This window comes from Eimeria necatrix, genomic scaffold, assembly GCF_000499385.1.
Source record: "Eimeria necatrix Houghton genomic scaffold, Enh_scaff258, whole genome shotgun sequence".
In the NCBI taxonomy this organism is placed as follows: domain Eukaryota; phylum Apicomplexa; class Conoidasida; order Eucoccidiorida; family Eimeriidae; genus Eimeria; species Eimeria necatrix.
In genome coordinates this window covers 27,219-46,354 of record NW_013655237.1, presented here as the reverse complement: position 1 = coordinate 46,354, position 19,136 = coordinate 27,219, and the positions used below count along the sequence as shown (strand labels likewise).

The 19,136-nt window shown below is 48.0% G+C and overlaps 6 protein-coding genes across 6 annotated transcripts; 4 read left to right on the top strand and 2 right to left on the bottom strand.

The window, feature by feature from the left end:
• Window positions 1-630: 630 nt before the first annotated feature.
• ENH_00035430 (hypothetical protein) lies at window positions 631-663 on the top strand (the record flags this gene model as incomplete). Its single annotated transcript, XM_013585072.1, has 1 exon — window positions 631-663. One exon carries the CDS (start codon window positions 631-633, stop codon window positions 661-663), a length of 33 nt encoding a protein of 10 aa, XP_013440526.1.
• Window positions 664-2,822: 2,159 nt separating this feature from the next.
• ENH_00035420 (SAG family member) lies at window positions 2,823-3,752 on the bottom strand (the record flags this gene model as incomplete). The annotated part of the gene is made up of 3 exons (XM_013585071.1): window positions 2,823-2,949; window positions 3,189-3,529; window positions 3,609-3,752. The coding sequence occupies 3 exons, from the start codon at window positions 3,750-3,752 to the stop codon at window positions 2,823-2,825; spliced, it is 612 nt and encodes a 203-aa protein (XP_013440525.1).
• A 3,284-nt stretch (window positions 3,753-7,036) lies between these two features.
• ENH_00035410 (SAG family member) lies at window positions 7,037-8,186 on the top strand (the record flags this gene model as incomplete). The annotated part of the gene is made up of 4 exons (XM_013585070.1): window positions 7,037-7,124; window positions 7,237-7,403; window positions 7,532-7,911; window positions 8,057-8,186. 4 exons carry the CDS (start codon window positions 7,037-7,039, stop codon window positions 8,184-8,186), a joined length of 765 nt encoding a protein of 254 aa, XP_013440524.1.
• A 3,202-nt stretch (window positions 8,187-11,388) lies between these two features.
• Window positions 11,389-12,549, top strand: ENH_00035400 (SAG family member; the record flags this gene model as incomplete). Its single annotated transcript, XM_013585069.1, has 4 exons — window positions 11,389-11,476; window positions 11,587-11,753; window positions 11,882-12,273; window positions 12,426-12,549. The coding sequence occupies 4 exons, from the start codon at window positions 11,389-11,391 to the stop codon at window positions 12,547-12,549; spliced, it is 771 nt and encodes a 256-aa protein (XP_013440523.1).
• Window positions 12,550-14,071: 1,522 nt separating this feature from the next.
• Window positions 14,072-15,225, top strand: ENH_00035390 (SAG family member; the record flags this gene model as incomplete). Its single annotated transcript, XM_013585068.1, has 4 exons — window positions 14,072-14,159; window positions 14,268-14,434; window positions 14,575-14,954; window positions 15,099-15,225. The coding sequence occupies 4 exons, from the start codon at window positions 14,072-14,074 to the stop codon at window positions 15,223-15,225; spliced, it is 762 nt and encodes a 253-aa protein (XP_013440522.1).
• Window positions 15,226-18,211: 2,986 nt separating this feature from the next.
• On the bottom strand, window positions 18,212-19,117 carry ENH_00035380 (SAG family member; the record flags this gene model as incomplete). The annotated part of the gene is made up of 3 exons (XM_013585067.1): window positions 18,212-18,335; window positions 18,465-18,841; window positions 18,962-19,117. The coding sequence occupies 3 exons, from the start codon at window positions 19,115-19,117 to the stop codon at window positions 18,212-18,214; spliced, it is 657 nt and encodes a 218-aa protein (XP_013440521.1).
• Between the last annotated feature and the right edge of the window lie 19 nt (window positions 19,118-19,136).

The window sequence follows — 19,136 nt, the reverse complement described above, 5'->3', positions numbered from 1 at the left end:
GCCAGATGAGAGTCTGCGTCCACCAGGGACGCCAGGGACAGTCGCAGTAGGACACTGGAGAAGCACGCAGCTGACAACAGGGTTGGGTTTCGGGTTGTACAGGGCGACAAATGACACAGCTTTGTCACTGTAAACAGCAGTTTTGTTGGTCTCTGTAAATTCTGGGGGAAGCTCATTTTTGAAGAGGGAGAACCCGGCCTTCCAGTACTCGACTGCAGCGTTGCAGTCCTTCTTGCCGTCAGCAACAGGGTAGTACGCAAAGGTACCAGTCAACTTCTTGGCTTCAGTAGTCTCTTCAGGTTCCGTCTGGACACAAGAAGAGGAAACGAGAACAAAGCACAGCGCCAGTAGAGTTTCGGGCGCCGAAACAACCTAGAACATTGAGAGGGTCTATATCTACGATGAACCGAGAGAAATTTACCCCTGTAACTTTGGGGCAAATCTCCCCCCAAAGTGTTTCAGCGTTCACGGTTACATCCCTTTGAACGTTTTTTTCCGGTAGAGTTTGTGAGGCTGTCGACGCTTCTTTAAATTCAGCAAGGCCTGCTGCTGTCCTCAGCCCGTTCATTGCTTCCAAGCAGTCCAATTTTTCTGGGGAAATTTCACACAAGATGTTGGAATGCGAATGAGATGATAAAAATTAGGCTGTCATTTCTACCATGAACAGGAATGCGCAAGAAAGTCCAAACGTGCTTGTGCAGCAGCAGCTTGTTGCTGAGCGAGTGCCTGGTTGAAGAGCAGTGGCACCGAAACGAGGGAAAAGAAGAAGAAGCGAGCCATTTTTAATACCAAATGACACTAGTTCGAAAAAGCGGAGAAATTTTCTTCGAGGTTCATATGAGAGCGCAGACGACATCTTAACGAGACAGCGAGGTTCACGCTCACGGCTCCCGCCTTAGCCCAGCGGGCTCCCTAGGCTTGCTATGCGCGAATGGGCGTTCGGCGTACTCTACAGCATTTTGACAATATTTCAAAGCAGAACAGCAACAAAATTCTTGTAAAAAAATGAAAAACTATTTAAATGTACTAAAAGAGCATGCTTGTGGCAAAATCATGCAGTCTTGTTCTGAGGATCTGCGTAACGGGACATTGCATTGGAGGTCTGATTTATCGAAGGAACAGCTTGTGAACAGCATTCCATAATGGGGCGGATGAATTAGCTAAGGCATTGCGCGATTAATTAGCCTTGAGGTCGGGCACGTGTGTGAGTCTGCAGACACTACATCTTGGTACCGAGAGCACTGCAGCACATTGACAGTTTCTGTGAGGTCCTACACAATACACTGTAGAGCAAGGCACTCTTTCTCGTATGTCGCAAACCAGCAGTCATAACCAAGTGCTTGGCTGATTAGATAAGTAATTTTTGGACTGCAGAGAACTGGCAAACGTGCCTGCTGGCTTTGTTTACAGCGTGCTGAGAACCCAAAGGGTTGCAGAGCCTTCTGCGCACGACAGTGAAAAATAGTAGACGCTAGAGAAGGCAGTCTGCATCTCTTGCCGTCGTAGCCTCCTGTCAAATGCGTATACGAGAAAGCCTACGCGCCGCTCTCTCACTTGCTGCCTTGCATGCATTCTGTTCCCGTCTTCCGAAGCTAGAGAAGGCACACTGGAACGCAAACGCTGAAACACGCTATGCTGAGTCACAGTTGTTACAAGGAGCTGGAATCTTTGAAAGTTTTTCTTCCCCTGTCAGATGAGGGAAGAAACAGAAGGTGAAGACCACTAGTTTAAAAGTAGATTGATTTTAACATAGATGAACATAGATGTGCTCGATGGCGGAGCATTTGGGGACGTGCGCAGATGACCTCTAATGTTAGAATATCTTTCAGCAAGCCGGGTGCTGTGCTGACAGCCTCGATAGATGGAAACAGTCTCAGATATGGCCGCTTCCTTCCAAGGCAGGTGATCCTGGCTCCTTTGGGCTAGGATGGCTCATCCCTTGCCAAGAGAGCTTAATATAGGATCTGGAAGACTATGCATCTGGCAAGTGTTCTGATTCGCCTAAGAAGGATTTAAGTAAAACGGGGAGCCGTGTAGGAGCCGTACGCAATTGAGTAACGCCGCGTGAAATGCATGTTCATCATTCTATTACTGTATCAGAAGACAAAAACCATTGCAAAGAACGAATTTTTCTCATATTCAGCTACACTTCAAGAGGTCGAAATTCGTTCCTAAACAACGGTTAGTCAGAAACCATCGAAAAGCACCTTGTTTTGCCAAAATGGAGGAGAAAGAACAAACTAAGGGAAAGACAAACTATTGATCGGGCCTCTCTCCTTTGGCGTCTCGCTGCGTGAAACTGCCGAGACATGATATTTTTCCACAGCACTGCATCTAGAATATCCATAATGCCTTCAGATTGTGCACTACTTTTACCAATAAGGACTCAAAAACGTGCCATGGAACAAGCCTGCCCATCTGAAGTGATCCGGTCTGAGGATGTTCAACCTGCGCTGACAGGCAACCACGGTATAAACGTCCACTAGATCATCGACACGGCTACGTACACCATGACATAGGCAGAGCGTTGAAGTTACGCGGAAAATAGTTAGCTCTACTAGGCGTGCATAGGCCTGGAGAGCACCAAAAGTGGATCCTGGCAACACATGATGTGCAACGACAGCACCTGCTCGTGATACCCCTATACAGAGGCTATAAACAGGATTATCTTCAGCACCCTTCAATAACAACGATAAAACATTGAGAGACCAACGATAAAACAATGGGAGAGATTTTTTGGTTTCCCCTGCTGGATTATTTTTGGATAAAACAGGCATTGGCATGCTCATTCAGTGCCAGCACACTGCACAGACGCTGACAGCCTAAAAAAGCTCGTAGGCAAAAAGCATCATTATGAACCCAACTACCAATGACGGCCCGACTGGCGAAATCCCGTTGCCCTTCTCAGTACCAACGATGGCTTGAACAATCTTCCGCCACTCTTCTTCCCTGCAAATCCAGACACAGCACAGTGTATTTATCAATTAGCTCCATGGATCAAGCGCCACACATGACGCTTACACATCTGCTAAGTTGCCGATGCATATTGGGTCCTATGCAGCCAAGTCTGTGATTTTGAGGTGTGTCCCCACTTAAATGGTGGTTCTCCTGCGGTCAGTGCCTCCGGGTTCGTCAAGCAGATAACGGCAGTAGTAGTTTCCTCTTCATCTTGAAGTCTCCTTACTGACCTCCCTTCGTGGTTTTCTGACTGATCTGGGGCAGCGACCACGCTTCCTTTTGTGCAGGTAACGAAGGCACAGCTGGCTACAGGATTCGCCTTGGGGTTATAGAGGGCGACAAAGGAAACGGCTTTGTCGGTGTACACCGCAGGGTCATTCAACGCTTTGTACGTTGGGGGCAGCTGGTCATTGAATAGCGAAAGCCCGTCCTTCCAGTACTGCACTGCCGCTTTACAGTCGTTCTTGCCGGCGTAGTAGGCGAAGGTTCCCACCAAATCATCGGCTTGAGTGATGTCGACTTCTTGCTTCGCATGCAGGAATGAAAAACAAAACAGATGTAGCGCGTCTCGCTACATGCGCCACAGTCTGCAAAACACTGGCTAAGCGCTTCCAGAACGGCAACAGTAGTGCCTTTTCGGCACGGCTTACCACCATTATTTTTTTGCAGATTTCGTTCCACAATGTTTCAGCTGATATCTTCATAACAGTCCCAGAATGTTGCGGCAGCACTTGTGTTTCTTCAGATGCTGGCTTAAACTCAGCTAGTCCAGCAGCTGTCCTCGCCTCGTTCATCTCGGCTAGGCAGTTGATCGTTTCTGGGAAGAAACTCGAACACACACAGGGAAATTGTAAGTAAAAGTAAGTCCCAGTCTCAAGGTGAAAGAGTATTTTTTCGAAACGAAGAGATGCGAGAAAAAATATGATTACCTGCTTTTCCGGTCGTGCTAGCACTTTCCGTCTTGTGCCCACAAAGTGCACACACCGCAACGAGTGGAATAAGCACAAAACGAAGCATAGTTTTTAATTTAAAAAGCCACTGAATGAACAGAAGATCAACGAAATAAATAAAAAGGGTGGTGAAGATTGTTTCGACCCCGATTGACGGAAGGGCTGGGGACGTCCATGGGCCGCGTCGGCGCAGCTGCGGTTGCTGTTGGCATCCTTTTCTTCCCCGTTCGTCTCCTTTTTCACTATAACTCACGTTTTAAAAGCAAAAGTATCAGGCAGTACTGGTGACTGTGCACCACAGGGGTTTGTGCCTTCCGTATCACCACCACATGCCTTGCAGGTTCTCGTGTTCTGGATCACCTGAGTACCCGTAAAGATCCACATAGCCAAGTGTCTGTACAACGCTAAGAAATCTTTTCTATGAAAAGATTTTTTCTAGAGCGATCAGTTCGACTAAGTACTGACCAGTTCGACCAAGTACCGGAAGATGAAAGAGAATAATCTGTTGGATAATATGGCATTTCAACTCAGTCTAGAATTGACGCAGAAATATCAGAAGTGTACATACTCTCTTTTCCATAAAGCTGCAGAAAAGACCGATTTCATCAAAAATATAAATTCTGACCACAATCATAGTATGTCGCAGGCTTGGCAGATCGTCTTCACGTGGAGGAGGGCAGTTTATTTCTAGTTCGAAGCCGCACTCACTTGAAAACGAATATTAAGAACGCCTTTTCCGTTTTTCCTGAGCCAAGATCAAAGGGTTTGGAGGTGAGCAGAATCGAATCGCTAATTGCTCTTTGAGAATATCGAAAATTGCACCTGATAGCACACGGTGTGCATCTCCAGTACCTACTCGTCGGGGCCCTGCAATTTTATAAAACAATCCATTCTCTCTTCTTCGCTCTCCAATGCATATGAAAAATCACCAAAAGAAGCCTCTTGTTCTCCCATGTTCGATTCCCTATTCAGTGGAACGAGCAGTGGGACATCTGCCCAGTGCCCACAGCCTATGCAGCAACTGACAGGTTAAAGATGACTGTAAGCGAAAATCATCATTATGGAACCATGCCACTGAAGAATTGCTCAATGAAGTCCCATTGCCTCTTTGAGTATCACTTACAGCTTGAACAATCTTCTCTCATTCCACCTCTCTGCGAGTTCAGCCGCAAAAGAAGATATTAATCACTTAGTTCCACCAGAGCAAGCGCCACATATGATTGCCGCACTTACATACTTTAGGTCGTATGCAGCAAATATGCACCCAAGACCGTGGCCCTGGGGTGTGCTCCCACTTGAAAGGCGCTTCCTGAGCGACCAGTGCGGCTGCAGTGGGCTCCTTTTCATCGTGAAGTCTCCTTAATGTCCGAAGGGCGTGGAGTTTCGATAAGTCTGGGCTAGTAAACTCGCATCCTTTCGTGAGGGTGACACGGGGGCAGCTTGACACGGAGGAAATGAAGCAGAAAATAATGGAATCCGGCCGCTCGAACACATAGATGCCCCCATGTCACCAACCCCCTTCACCTATGCTTTCTTGATCTGTGTTGTTTTTAATGCTTCGCCTTCAAAGACCGGGGGTGCTGGCACGACGGGAACAGCCAGCTGCGACTTTGTTACCTGCACAAAAGGAGCCAGGTTTGCTCCTTCAGCCCTCCCAAAAGGCTGCGAAGGGCGGAAATTAAGGGTACCTCACGCTGGGGAGGAATCTGTTACTGCTGTTATCTCTTTGAAGAGCCAAGAGGCGCTGAATACTGATGCGGCGCAATTCAAGTGGGAACACACCGCATGGACACAGACTTTGCTGCACAGGGCCCAAAATGCTCGGCAGCTTTGCATGACTCTGTCTCTTGTATGTAAAACTTTCCCGTAAGGACTCAAGTTGTCAATGCATTGTGCTGCGTGTGGATTTTCATGGAAGAGGATTGGCAGAAGATAGTCCATGTTCTGAAGAGGGCTACGCGGTTTCGCCGGTCAGACCGTCATTGGCAGTTCGATTCATAGTGATGCTTTTCCCGTACGTTCTTTTCTAGCTTCTCAGCCTCTGTGCAGGGTTCTGGCACTGGTCAGACTTGCTCGAGTTTTTCCTTGGTGTTGTATTGCTTGTATTTAGGAGTGAAGAAGATGGACTTTTTTTAGCCCCTGTAGTGGGGTGCCACGAGGAAATCCTGGCGATGCAGATCATGTGCTCTCAGTCGCCACTTTCGATACTCTCAAGACGCACTCATGCGTACTAGTCCTAGGTACCTTCAGGATCACTACCGGCTCTGTGGCTAACTCAAGGTGTGTTAGTAATGTCGGTGATATGCTGGTGGTGCCTCGCCATGGCTGCTTGTTTTACCAGGTTGAGTCTTCTCATTGCAGGTCACTTCACGAGGTCACTTTAAATGCGCAGGCTTGCCATGGGACGCTTTCGTATCCTTACTGTCAAGTGCGAATTTAATTGAAACGCACTGAAGACATTTTGAATGTTATCGTGGGGGAAAGTATCCTGTCTTGGTTTCCTCACGCTCTGAGCGTCCATGCGTTGCCGATGCCGTCATTTAGCGAGAAACAATCAGAATGCGGGCTTGATTTTCCGCAACATTATTCCTATTCTTTAGAGTTCCTTTAGGGGAAGGGGAGCGTAAAATAAAAGCATTGGTGAACGTCTGCACATGCATCAATTTAACCCGCTGAAGCGTAACCAACTGTTGGTAATCACTCATGTTGTATGGCATTTCTTGCTGTCTGGGACGCTAATACAAACAAGCACATAATTTAGGGCAGACCAGTATGCTTACGGTTTTTAAGATAATTTTCTCTGCGCCGGACGCTTTCTGGGTGTTGTAGACGTTCAAGGGTGATGCAGTGACCCAGATCCACAGAACCTTTACACGCAGTGAAGATCACGAAAGGTAAAGCCTTATGGGGCACAGTAACCGACAAAACAAGGTATTTTTCTGCTTAAATTGAGTTAGTCTGAAAAAGGAGATGAAGAGAAAAAAGACGAGTTGTCAACAAGCGCAGCCGCGCCGACACCGCCCATATATGTCTCCTACAGGCCCATCCGCCAGGAAGGAGACAACGTTCACAAATTTCATTCCATAATTTATTTCGTTGACCCTTTTCTGACTATCGTTTTCTTGAACATGATGAGTCTCGCTTTTATTGCCCTTGCCGCTGTGCCTGTGTTCTGTGGACAGCAGGCAGAAAGTGCTTCCATAACTGGAACAGCAAGTAAGCGAACTACTGGTGCCTTGTCCCCAACTCGACCCCGCACTTCGGATATCTCAAGTTGAAATTTGTTTTCCTTTGTAGCCGTTTTGTTTGGGTCTGATTTTCCCCTCAGAAACGCTCAATTGCTTGGCCGCGATGAACGAGGCGAGGACCGCCGCAGGACTCGCAGAGTTTAAGCCGGCAGCTGAACAAGGGCAAATGCTGCCCGAAAACCCGGCTGCTAAAAGCGACATACAAGCTGCTGAATTATGGGAGGAAATCTGCCAAGAAATAGCAGGGGTAAGCCGTGTCATGAGCGCACTGCTGTCGCGAGTTCTGGTACACTCAGCCAAACAAAGCCATGCAGACTACGGCGCATGTAGGAAGAGATGACACGTCTGCTTTGATTTTCATGCATTTTTGTGAAGACTGACAGCGCAAGGACTGAAGCCCAAAAGTTGAAGGGAACCTTCATGTACTACCGCGGCGAGGATGACTGCACAGCGGCAGTGCAGCACTGGAAGGACGGGTTTTCGCTCTTCAATAACGAGCTGCCTCCAGTGTACAAAGCGTTGGGCAGCCCTGAAGTGTATACCGACAAAGCCGTTTCCTTTGTTGCCCTCTATAACCCTAAGGCAGACCCTGTAGCCAGCTGCGCTTTTGCCACCTGCACAAAGGGAGACGCTGCAGCCCTATCAAAAAGCCACGGCGGGCCAGCATTAAGGAGACTTTCAGGGGAGAAGCCCACTACAGCCGTTATATGCTTGACGAATCCGGCGGCGCTGACTGCCGATGCGGCACCATTCAAGTGGGACTTCACCACAGGGCTAAGGACTTTGCTGCATAGATCCCAGAGTGCACCGACAGCTTTGCATGACTGTATCTTTCATATGTTACAGATTTTCTTACGGAGCTAAGTGGTCGTATGTATTATGCTGTGACTGGATTTGCAGGGAGGAGGAGTGGCAGAAGATTGTTCATGCTATAGCTGGCCCTGAGGCGGGCAACGGGGCTGGGCGGGTCAGGCCTTCATTCGCCGCGCATGCCTTGATAATGCTGCTTCTCGGTTACCGTCTTTTTTAAGCTCTCAGCCTCTGTGCAGGTTGCAGATACTGAACGGACTTGCTGTCGGCTTCCTCCCCGAATAAATAGCCCAGCACTGAAGTTCAAGGGGTTTCTATTGATATTTTATCATATGAATCGGATAACCCAGAAGATGGACCCGTTTGTATTCGTACCAGAGGGGTGCCATGACCAGGTGCTATCGATGCACGCCATGCGCTCTCAGGTTCGAGCGGCAAAAGTGTTCTCTGGACGTACGCATGCCCACTACGGGCTAACTACTTTCCTTGAAATTCCAAAGCTCCTCCTATAGCCTATAGTGTGTAACTGTATCACCGATCTAGACGTGGTCAATATCACGGTTGGGCAGGGTGAACATCCTTATGCAGGGCATGCTTGTTTCGTGGCACATTTTTGCGTGCTTATTGGTTAGGCAAGTACACAAATTGAGTGTTTTACAAACATTTTGAATGCAAAGCTGTAGAAAAATATCCTGTCTCGGCAGTCCTATGCAGCGAGGTGCCACGCCGTTAGAGCCACCAGATCAGCAGTTTCCCTTGCACTTTCATTATCCCTTCTCGTCTTTTATCACAAATAAACGTGCTTCTAGATGGCTTTCGGCAGACATTTGTTGAAGTACGTTTAGTGAGTTTCATTTCGAGAGAAAAACTTTTTGTGTCCGGGTACTATGTGTCGTAGATCACCAGTGCCCAGGAACAGCTGGACATCCAACACGCGCAGTGGAAACCATGAAAAACAGAGATGCACTTCTAGAACTCTTTTTAGTATTCCTCCACATTTTCAATGTGAATCCTCTAGAAAATGCAGATGAAGGAGGAAATAATGGCTTCAACTCAAACCCAGTCGCTCGAGCCCGGCCACTTCCCCATGTCCCCATGCCGCTCATTTAAACTCTAGGAAATAACGCTCACCAACCCCCTCCAGATGTCCTTACCTGACTCGGTTTTTGTCCAATATTTTTTTAAAAATTGCTCATCTTTGTTTTTATTTCTTTCGTCCTCGTGCCTGTGTTTACTGGACACGCGATCGCAAGTGCAGGCACGACGGGAACGGCAGGTAAGCATCCTGTGCATTATTCAGCCAACAATGCTTTTGATATTTCGTACTTCATGTACGTTTTGTGCATGTTGGAGCTTTTCCTATGAAATTATCAACTAATCGGACGTTGCGAATAAGGCGAGCACAGCTGTAACAGTCGCTGAGTTCACGCAGGCATCTGGAGAAACACAAGTACTGCGGGAATCCCCCCCCACTCGAAGAAGGATAACTGCAAATAATTTTTGGAAGAAAATCTGAAAAAAATGGGCAGGGGTGAGCGGTTTCATGGACACTGCTGCCGCGAGTTCTGGTACACTTCATCAACCAATATGTTGCAGGCTACGGCCCATGTAGAAAGAGACGCCACACGTTTCTCCTGTGTTTCTCCTACTTTCCATACTATTACGTAAAGACTAGTAGTGACAGCATTGATTCCAAAGAGCTGGAGGAGGCCTTCACACACTATCCCGGCAAAAAGAACTCGGGAGAACCCTGTAGCCAGCTGAGCCCTTGTCACTTGGAAGAAAGTAACTGAGCATTCTGCTCCAGCGCTGTTAAAAAGCCGCGAAGGTCGGACACTAAGGAGACTTCAAGATGAAGGGAAACCTGCGACTGCCGTTATACGCTTGGCGAGTCCGAAGGCACTGAGCGCTGATGAAGTGCCACTCAAGTGGGTACATGCCCCAAGACCATGGATTTGGCTGCATCGGAACCAACGTGCACCGGCAACTTTGCATGGCTGTCTTTCTTGTGCGATATTTCCCCCTTTGAAATTAACTGATCAGAGCATTGTGCTGTGGCTGAATTTACAGGATATTGTTCTTGCTGCATTTGTCTCTGAAGAAGGCAACGGGGTTTCAACCGTTAGGCTGTCACTGATACTTGGGTTTAAAATGACGCTTTTTGCATACGGTCTTTCTTAAGGTGTGAGGCGCTGTGCAGTGTGCAGGCACTGCACAGACTTGTCGTGGTTTGCCTTATCGTCTAAATAATTCAGTACGCAAGACCAAGAGTTTTCTTTTAGCTTTTATTTCTTGATAAAATGTGCAGGAGATGAATCTTTTTGAGCCCGTGAAGTGTGGTGTCACGGTCACGTGCGGGTGACGCACGCCATGTGCTATCAGGTGCCATTTTCGATATCCGGTCTTTTCCAGGCCTATTTGCGTCTACCAGGCGTGAATATTGTTGACATACAGGTTAATGCTGTGCGTATTTCCAAATGTTTGCTGCTCTATCAGTGATGCAAGTTCATATACACCATGGATGCGGATTTGGGCAGGTTGAGCCTCGCCAAACCAGGCAGCTTCAAATGATCATCCTTGTGTCGTCGCTCGTTTCTATGTACTTTTTGGCAAGGGAAGTGTTTAATTCGAACGCGTTGCAGACATTTCCAATAAACGCTTGAAGATATGTATACTACTTGGCTGTCTCACGAACTCAGCAAAAATGGAGTTGCCACGTATTAAGAAAAGAATTGACCCAACAGCAAGCGCAGGCTCGCCAAACCGGCCCGCAGATGTCCCGTTTGAACCCGTCCGCCACGAGGGAAATGCTGCCGCTGCTGCTGCTGCTGCTGCTGCTGTGCCGGCCAGACAAACACAGAAAAACATTGGGTATATAATTTTATCTCCTTCGGCTTATTCTTTGTTGTCGTTTCAAAACATGGAGCGTACTTGTGGACACGCTGTCGTGAGCACTTCTGTAGACATAAACTTGAACTGCTTGGAGTTTGGCGCATTGTTCAAAAGCATTCAGGATAAGTAATATTTCTTACTCTTCGATATAGCAACTCAAAGATTAACACAACTGGAGCAATCTGGCCTAAGGAGGGCTGTTTCAAGAGAAACATGTTCTTCGCGGTGTGGATCTAGCATCAGGTTACCCAGAACAAGTGATCCTGTAACGCACGCAGTGGAGATTACGGCCAGCACAAATCGATGCAGCACAACTTGGAACACTGCAGAATTTTACCTTTTCTAGTGCGAATGATTGTGAAAAATGAAAAGACGGAGAAAAGAATTGACCCAACAGCAAGCGCAGGCTCGCCAAACCGGCCCGCAGATGTCCCGTTTGAACCCGTCCGCCACGAGGGAAATGTTCACCAACCCCCTTCAGAAGTTAATTCCTTCTTACCTGCTTTTTGAGGAGTTTTCAATAACAAAAGATGCTTTGCCTCGCTTTTCTTTCACTCTTCGTTGTGTTAGGGTTCTGTGGAGACAGGACGGAAAGTGCCACCACAACGGGGAAAGCAGGTAGCCATTGCACTCCTGTCTTTCTGCTTTTTGAGACAAAATTCTTGCTATTTCAGAGTGAAAACTGGGTTTCTTCACAGTTTTCCTGTGCGTGTCGTATTTTTCCGCAGAGACACTTGATTGCTTGACTCAGATGAACGAGGCAAGGGCAGCCGCGGGACTCCCTGGATTTGGGGAAACAGCCGAAGAAGGAAAAACTCTACCAGAGTATGCTGATTCCGGAAGAGCGATAACACCTGAAACTTTGTGGAAACAAGTCTGCCAGAAAATAATGGGGGTAAGCTGTCACACAAAGACACTTCCTTTGCCATTCTTGGCACAACTATCCAAGCATCGTCCAGCACACTACAGCTCATATAACAACAGATTCCTCACTTGCTTTGTTGTTCACTTTTGCATGCGAAGGACGAAGGCGCAGTAACTGAAATTGAGAAATTGTCAGGAACGCCCGCATACTACCCCGGCAGCAAGGACTGCGCAGCGGCAGTGCAGTACTGGAAGGAAGGCTTTTCGCTCTTCAATAACAAGCTGCCCCCCACGTACCAAGAGATAGATGATCCTGATGTTTATACGGACAGGGCTGTCTCCTTTGTCGCCCTATATAACCCCCAGGTGAACCCTGTGGCCAGCTGCGCCTTTGTCACCTGCACAAAAGCAGCCGCGTCTGCTGACCAGGATTTGTCTAGAAGCCCGGATGGCCACTCATTGAGAAGACTTCAAGCTGCGCCCCAAATAACTACTGCTGTCATTTGCTTGACAAATCCGGTAGCACTGAAAGCTGGAGTAGCGCCGTTCAAGTAAGAAAACACCCCAGGATCACGAACGTGATTGCATTCGACCCCAAACCCACCCGAAACTTAGCATAAGCGTCACCTCCGTAAGCAGCGCTTGATTTTATTAGGGTGGGGAATCAATATATCAATAGATCATACTGCGTCTGGATTTTCAGGGAGGAGGAATGGCAGAAGATTGTTCGCGCTATAGTTGGCACTGAAGAGGTCAACAGGGTTTCAGCCGTCACGCCGTCACTGACACTTGGTTTCATAATGCTTTTCGCCTACAGTCTTTTTTAAACTATTGGCTCCTGCGCAGTATGCGGGCAATGGATGGGCATTTCGTTGCCACCTTGAAAAAACCCAGTGGGCGAGACGAGGTTTCTTTCGACGTTTTATCGATCATATTGAGGAGTGCTGAAAATTAATTTTTTTTATAACACTCTCAGGGCTGCCGCGAGCAGATGCTGGCGATGCAGGCCATGTGCTATCGGCTGCCATTTTCGATATTCTTCAAAAATATTAATGCCTACTACTCCTAAGTATCTTCAGGATTGCTGCTGATGCCTAGCACCCACTGTCTGTTGCTGTAGCTGTGGTGTGCTGCTGGTGTAAACCGTAGCTACTTGTTTGGTCTGGTTGAAAACCCTCATGCCAGGTCACTCCACAGGGTCACTTCATAGCGGAGGGCTTGTTTCATTGCATGCCTGCGCATCAAGAAGATACTTGAACGGAATGCATTGCAGACAGTTTGAATGAAGGCTTGTGTGGACATATCCTACCTCGGTTGTCTCACCTACTCAGGCGTCATGGCGTTGCCACGCTCATTTTAGGGGAAAAAACTCGACCGATAATTTATTCTCCCCTCTTTTCATTCCTTTGCGTCTTGCTAAGCCAGGGCGTGTTTAAGCGAAGAAATCGTGGGGAGCATCGGTATATGTATCAATTTGAACCAATGGCGTGTTGTGCAATTGTAGTGCACTGCGCCCGCAGCTGCGACTACGTGCTCTCAGTCCCTTGGGCAGGGTCTATAAACTGCTCCCTACGCTAGTCCATTTCCTAGAAACACCAGCTATAGCGATTAAGAATACAAAATCACGAGTTTCTCAAAATCTGTCTGTCTGTTTCGCACCCTCCTGGGAGCTCGCCTCCTAGTCCCTAAGGGAGGGAGGCTGACTCTGGTGCCGGCGCTGTCTCCAGCCCCAGTCTCCACGCAATTCCACGAATTCACGTGTGCATATAAAATAATAATCACTTTCTCTTACTTTTTGTCTGGTAAGAGGGCCCTGTGTCCCTCCAGTCTTGCGACCCCTCGTAGGTCGCTGGCTAGCTATCCTCTCTAGAGCACTAACCAGCCCCATTGTAGTGTCTGTGCACTACAGCAATGGTCAGGAGCATCCTCACCATGCGATGTTTCTTCTTCCCACGAAGCAATTTGTTGAAGCACACAACCATAGTGGGCTAATCTAGGGAGGGATTTTTTAAGAGAAAAGTTTCGCATGCTTGTTGCTCCAGATCCTCATTGTTAATGCAGTGACCCGGAACAAAAGAACCTTTGAGCCACCTGGTGGAGATCACGAAAGGCACGAATTTACGAGTAACAGAGTTACTAACAAACTGTGTTATTTTTGTTTAATTTGAGTTATCGTAGAAAAACAGACGAATGAGAAATAAAAGGATGTCAAGAACAAACGCCCCCACTCCTACCTGGCCCGGACTGTCCCCTCCCCGCCCCTGTGCCAGAAAGGACCAACGTCCATTGCTTCGCTTCACAACTTATTTTCTTAGCCTTTTTAGTACTGCTTTTGTTAAACTACAGAAGATGCTTCTCCTCGTTTTTTTTGGTCTCGTTGTTGTGTCTGTGTTCTGTGGACACAGAACAGCAGGCGCCACCATTACGGGAAAAGCCGGTGAGCATTTTGCTCCTGTCTTTTCTTTCCTTCGAGGCTAAACTCCTATTTTTTCCAGAGTGGAGCTCTTTTTAAGTTGTGCTTGTGTGTGCTGGAGTTTCCGCTCAGAAACGCTTAATTGCTTGACCGAGATGAACGAGGCAAGGGTAGCCGCGGGACTCCCCGAGTTTGGCAATGCAACGCAAACAGGACAAATGCTGCCGGAACACTCTCCGTCGGAGCTAGACATAACACCTGAAACTTTATGGGAGCAAATATGCAAGAAAATATTCAGGGTGAGCCGTGTCAGAAGCGCGCTGCTATCGGCAGTTCTTCAACTCCTAGCCAATCAACGACGTGCACAATGCGGCACATACGGCAGGAGCTCTCGGTTTCATCATGCTTTTGGTTTTATTATGATAAGGAAGCCGGCGAGAGTAGTGAAATCGATCAATTGGCGGGAACTCCTGCATACTACGCCGGCGACAAAGACTGCAAAGCGGCAGTGCAATACTGGAAAGACGGTTTTTCTCTCTTCAATAATGAGCTGCCTCCAACGTACCAAGCGCTGAACGACCCTGATGTTTATACCGACAAGGCCGTCTCTTTTGTCGCCCTCTACAACCCCCAGGCAAACCCTGTGGCCAGCTGCGCCTTTGTCACCTGCACAAAAGCAACCGCCTTTGCTGTTCAAGATATATCTAAAAGCCCGAACGGCCAGTCACCTAGGAGACTTCAAGAAGAAAATCAAACGGCGAAAGCCGTTATCTGCTTGACGAATCCCAAAGCACTGACCGCGGGACAATCGCCATTCAAGTGGGAACAAACGCTCAAGGCCACAGACTTCGCTGCATAGGACCAAAGTGCATCGGCAACTTAGCATAAGTGTGACCTTTATATGTAGCGCGTGCTTCCGTGGATCTAAATGATAAGTGTATTGTGCTGTGGCTGGGTTTGCAGGGAAGAGGAATGGAAGAAGATTGTTCACGCCATTGTTGGTACTGAAGAGGTCAATAGGGTCCCTTCTGTTAGGCCGTCAATAACACTGGGGTTCATAATGATGCTTTTCGCTTGCGGACTTTTTTAAGCTGTCAGCCTGTGTGCAGGATGCGGGCAATTGATAAGCTTGCCATCGGCCATCTCACGGAGCGAAAAATTCCAGCATGCGAGACTAAAGTGTTTCTCGTGGTGTTTTATCGTTTGCGTTGAAGAGTGCAGAGGACGAACCTTTTTATGAGCCTTGCAGGGTTGCCACGAGCAGATGCTGGCGATGCACGCCATGTGCAGTCATGTGCTCCAAACGTATTGAAGCCTACTAGACCCGAGCAGTTTCCGTCCAACTGTCAGTGCTGTGCCTAAATGTGGGTGTAGGCTTGTCGGTGGGGTACTGTTGGCTTGCACCGTGGCTGCTCGTTTGGGCAGGGTCAATATCCACACTCCTAGCCAGCCCAAATGCGCGGCCGTATTGGCCAAAAAAGTGCTTGAATGGGAAGCTTTGTATTTATTTTGAACACAGCGACTTGGAGGAAAATCTTTGTTTTGCCGTCTCACGCGCCGATAGTACCGCTGGTCTCATTTAAGTGGAAGTGGGAAGGGCTTGTCCGACAATATCTTCATCCTGTATCCTATTCTTTCCGTTTTGTTATGCCAGTGGATGCGTTTTTAGATATACTCTGGTGATCATTTGCTCAAGCATGAATATCGAGGGGCTGGCGGATTATTGGCAAGCGCCCATGAATTGTGATATTCTTCGCTCTCCGGCGCATCACCAGAAAGAAGCACACAATTTAGAGCAGGCCTGTGTAGTCAACTTTCTTAGGGAAATTTTCCGTGTTCGTCGCGTTCTTGGCACTGTAGATCTCCAGGGGTAGTGCGGTGACCCAGATTAACAGAACCTCTCCGGCAAGTGGTGTAAATCACGAAAGGTAGGGCCATACAGTGCACAGTTACCCACAAAACAAGATATTGTTTTGCTTAACTTGAATAACTCTGGGAAGGTGATGAAGGAGCAAAAGGGGAGCTATCAACGTGCGCAACGGTGCCGGCACAGCCCATGATTGTCTCCCACACGCCCATCCATTAAGAAGGAAGCAACGTTCACCCAGTACTTCCATAATTTATTGCCTTGACAGCTTTTGGACTGTCAGCATTTTTGTGATCGAGCGTGGGTTGTCTCGTTTCTACTGTGCTCGCTGCTATGTCTTTGTTCTGGACGAAAGCCGGGGAGTGAGGTAACAGCTGGAAAAGCACGTAGGCGCATTACTCCTGTCTTCTCTTCGACTAGACCTAACACTTCCATGCTCATACTACCTTTGGTCTTGAAGAGGGCAATAGGGATTCGCTGGTCAGGCCGTCAATGGCACTTGGGTTCATAATTTATGCTTTTTGCGTGCGGTCTTGTTTAAGCTGAGTTTCTGTGCGGTATGCGGGCGCTAGACAGACTTCCAATCGGCTCCCTCACTGAACAAATAATCCAGTACGCGAGACCAAGAGGATTCCCCTCTTCCTTGATCCCATGCGTTACATGAATCTTTTTGCAACTTAGAGGATTGCACGTCTTGTGCTGTCAGTCACGACTTTCGACATTATCGACATTATCGAAACGTATTCATGCTCACTAAGCCTATTCAGTGCAACTGTCAATGCTGTGCCTATATCTAAATGCGTATAGACACATCGGCGATGCACTGGTGATGCATACTATGGCCGTTTTCTTGAACAGGCTGAATCTCTTCACGCCATGTCACAACAAATGGGCAGGCTTGTGTCATGGCACTTTCTTGCGTCCTTGCTGGTCAACAAAGTGCTTAAATCGAAGGCATTGCAGACACTTCGAACGCAGTCCAGAAGAATTACCATTGGCAACAATGCAACAGCACTACGCACTGTGGTGTGTAATACTGTTGCAGGTTTTGTCGGTTGCCTTTTGTTCCTCTGTCGGTAATTGAGGAATCCCACTGCGCCGCAGCATACACAAGTCTCGTAGGTGTGTGCTGGAGCTACTCTACATTCTTGCAATTGTGCTGCTGGAACATGTGGGGCTGAAAGTGTCACAGTAAAGGATACTTACCATAGTAGTAGATCACTGCTAGAGAAGGAAGTCGTGTTGCAGCAGGTTATTGGAGGAGTGGGTCTCCGTTCCTCCCAGTGAAACAGCTGTCTGCTCTCAGCATGTGTGAAGCTAACAGCTATTGATGCAATGGAGAAACTAACCTCGTCGTGGTCTCAGCACTCAACCTGCCCCAGCTGTCCTCCGGATGCATCTCCTTGCGGATACAGTAACCTCGCTATAGACATCTTCCTTCCGTGCCACAGCAATTGAAAGCGTCGCTATTTGCCTCATTAACATCTCACACCGACCAGCCCTACATGGACCAACCTGGCTCACCTTCATTTGTCGAAAACAAAACTTGCGTACCACAAAAAGTCAGGAGTGTAGTGAGAGCTGGTATAATCCCTTGCGTCAGGCTGCTCGCTGATAGTAATTTGGATAGACTGTTGACTAAGACTCGCTACAATGTAAAACACACGTTTGCCCGACGTGCAGTATCACAGAAGGCTTAAAAAGTGGTTGTTGCCTCAGTTTTCGGGTTCTAATGGGAATCAACTATCACTCCCTTAAAACGATCGTCCGCGGCTGCACCGTGGACTTCAATGAGGGAGGTGATGCTAGAATTTTCTTGTGCAACAGCTGCATATGTACCTGACTCGTGTACAATTTGAGGGGACGAAGCAAAAAAGCCTTGTTGAGATATCTAAGTGACTGCTTGCCGTCTATGTGTTCATGCCATCTGGGCAACCCTCAAAGCGCTCAAGGCTCTTCAGACGAAAGCAGCGAAGTCAACCATCCGGCCGGTCATTGCTTCATGCTGCTCTGCGTAGAATTCTCCAGATAAAACACGACGTGTGACTTTCGGACTCTTCGAATATCTTCTGCCTCCTTTTTCCCAAAAGGAAAGACAAAAAAATCGTTTTGATCTTATCCTAGAAAGACGCCCATTTGTCATTCAGGATTTCAGGGACAAGTGCTGCCCTATTAATCCATTGCTAGCGTCATAACACCCGGAAAACGCTTAGAAAAGAGCGAAAGCGGAGATGGCGACCGCAGAAACAAGGGTAACTGAAGGACCAACAGGGGAAGCTGCGCCCTTGTTGTTGCCAGATATAGCCTGGACAATTTTGTTCCATTCGTCCTCTCTACAAACAAATTATCAAGCAAATATGACCGATGACGGTCACAGTGATACAGTTTAACTCAAAAGGGATGTATTTCTTCCAAAGCAGCGCCGATGTTTCGATCTAGGTGGGACTGCAACTAGAACTTACTTGAATGGTGCCGCGTTTGCGTTCAGTGCAGCGGGATTCGTCAGACAAATGATAGCATCGACTGTGGTGGAAGCAGATGAGAGTCTGCGTCCAGCGCTAGGGGGAGAAGCTGATGGAGGAGGGCACTGGAGGAATACGCAGCTAACAACAGGCTCGGGTTGAGGGTTGTACAAAGCAACGAAAGACACAGCCCTGTCACTGTACACAGAGGGATTATTGGCGCTTTCATATGTGGGGGGAATCTCATTATTGAAGAGAGAGAATCCGCCCTTCCAGTACTCCACTGCAGCGTTGCAGTCTTTTTTGTCGTCGGTAACGGGGTAGTAAGCATAGGTGCCAGTTAATTTAGTAGCTTCGCCAGTTCTCGCGGCCCCTGCCTGTACACAACAGGAGGAAGTCAAGGCACGGGCACTCAGTGCCAGTGTAGTTTGAGGCTCCCTGAGGGCCTAGAAGACTTGATGAGCCTCCATTTCAACAGTGCAGAGAACGCGATTTACCCCTGTGATTTTGGGGCAGATCTCGCTTTTCCACAGAGTTTCAGCAGCCACTTGCACGTCTCGTTGAGTAGCTTTTTGATATGCTGGCAACACTTGTGTGACTGTGGAGGCATCTTTGAACTCAGCAAACCCAGCAGCCGTCCTAAGCGTGTTCATCGTTCCCAAACAGTGGTTA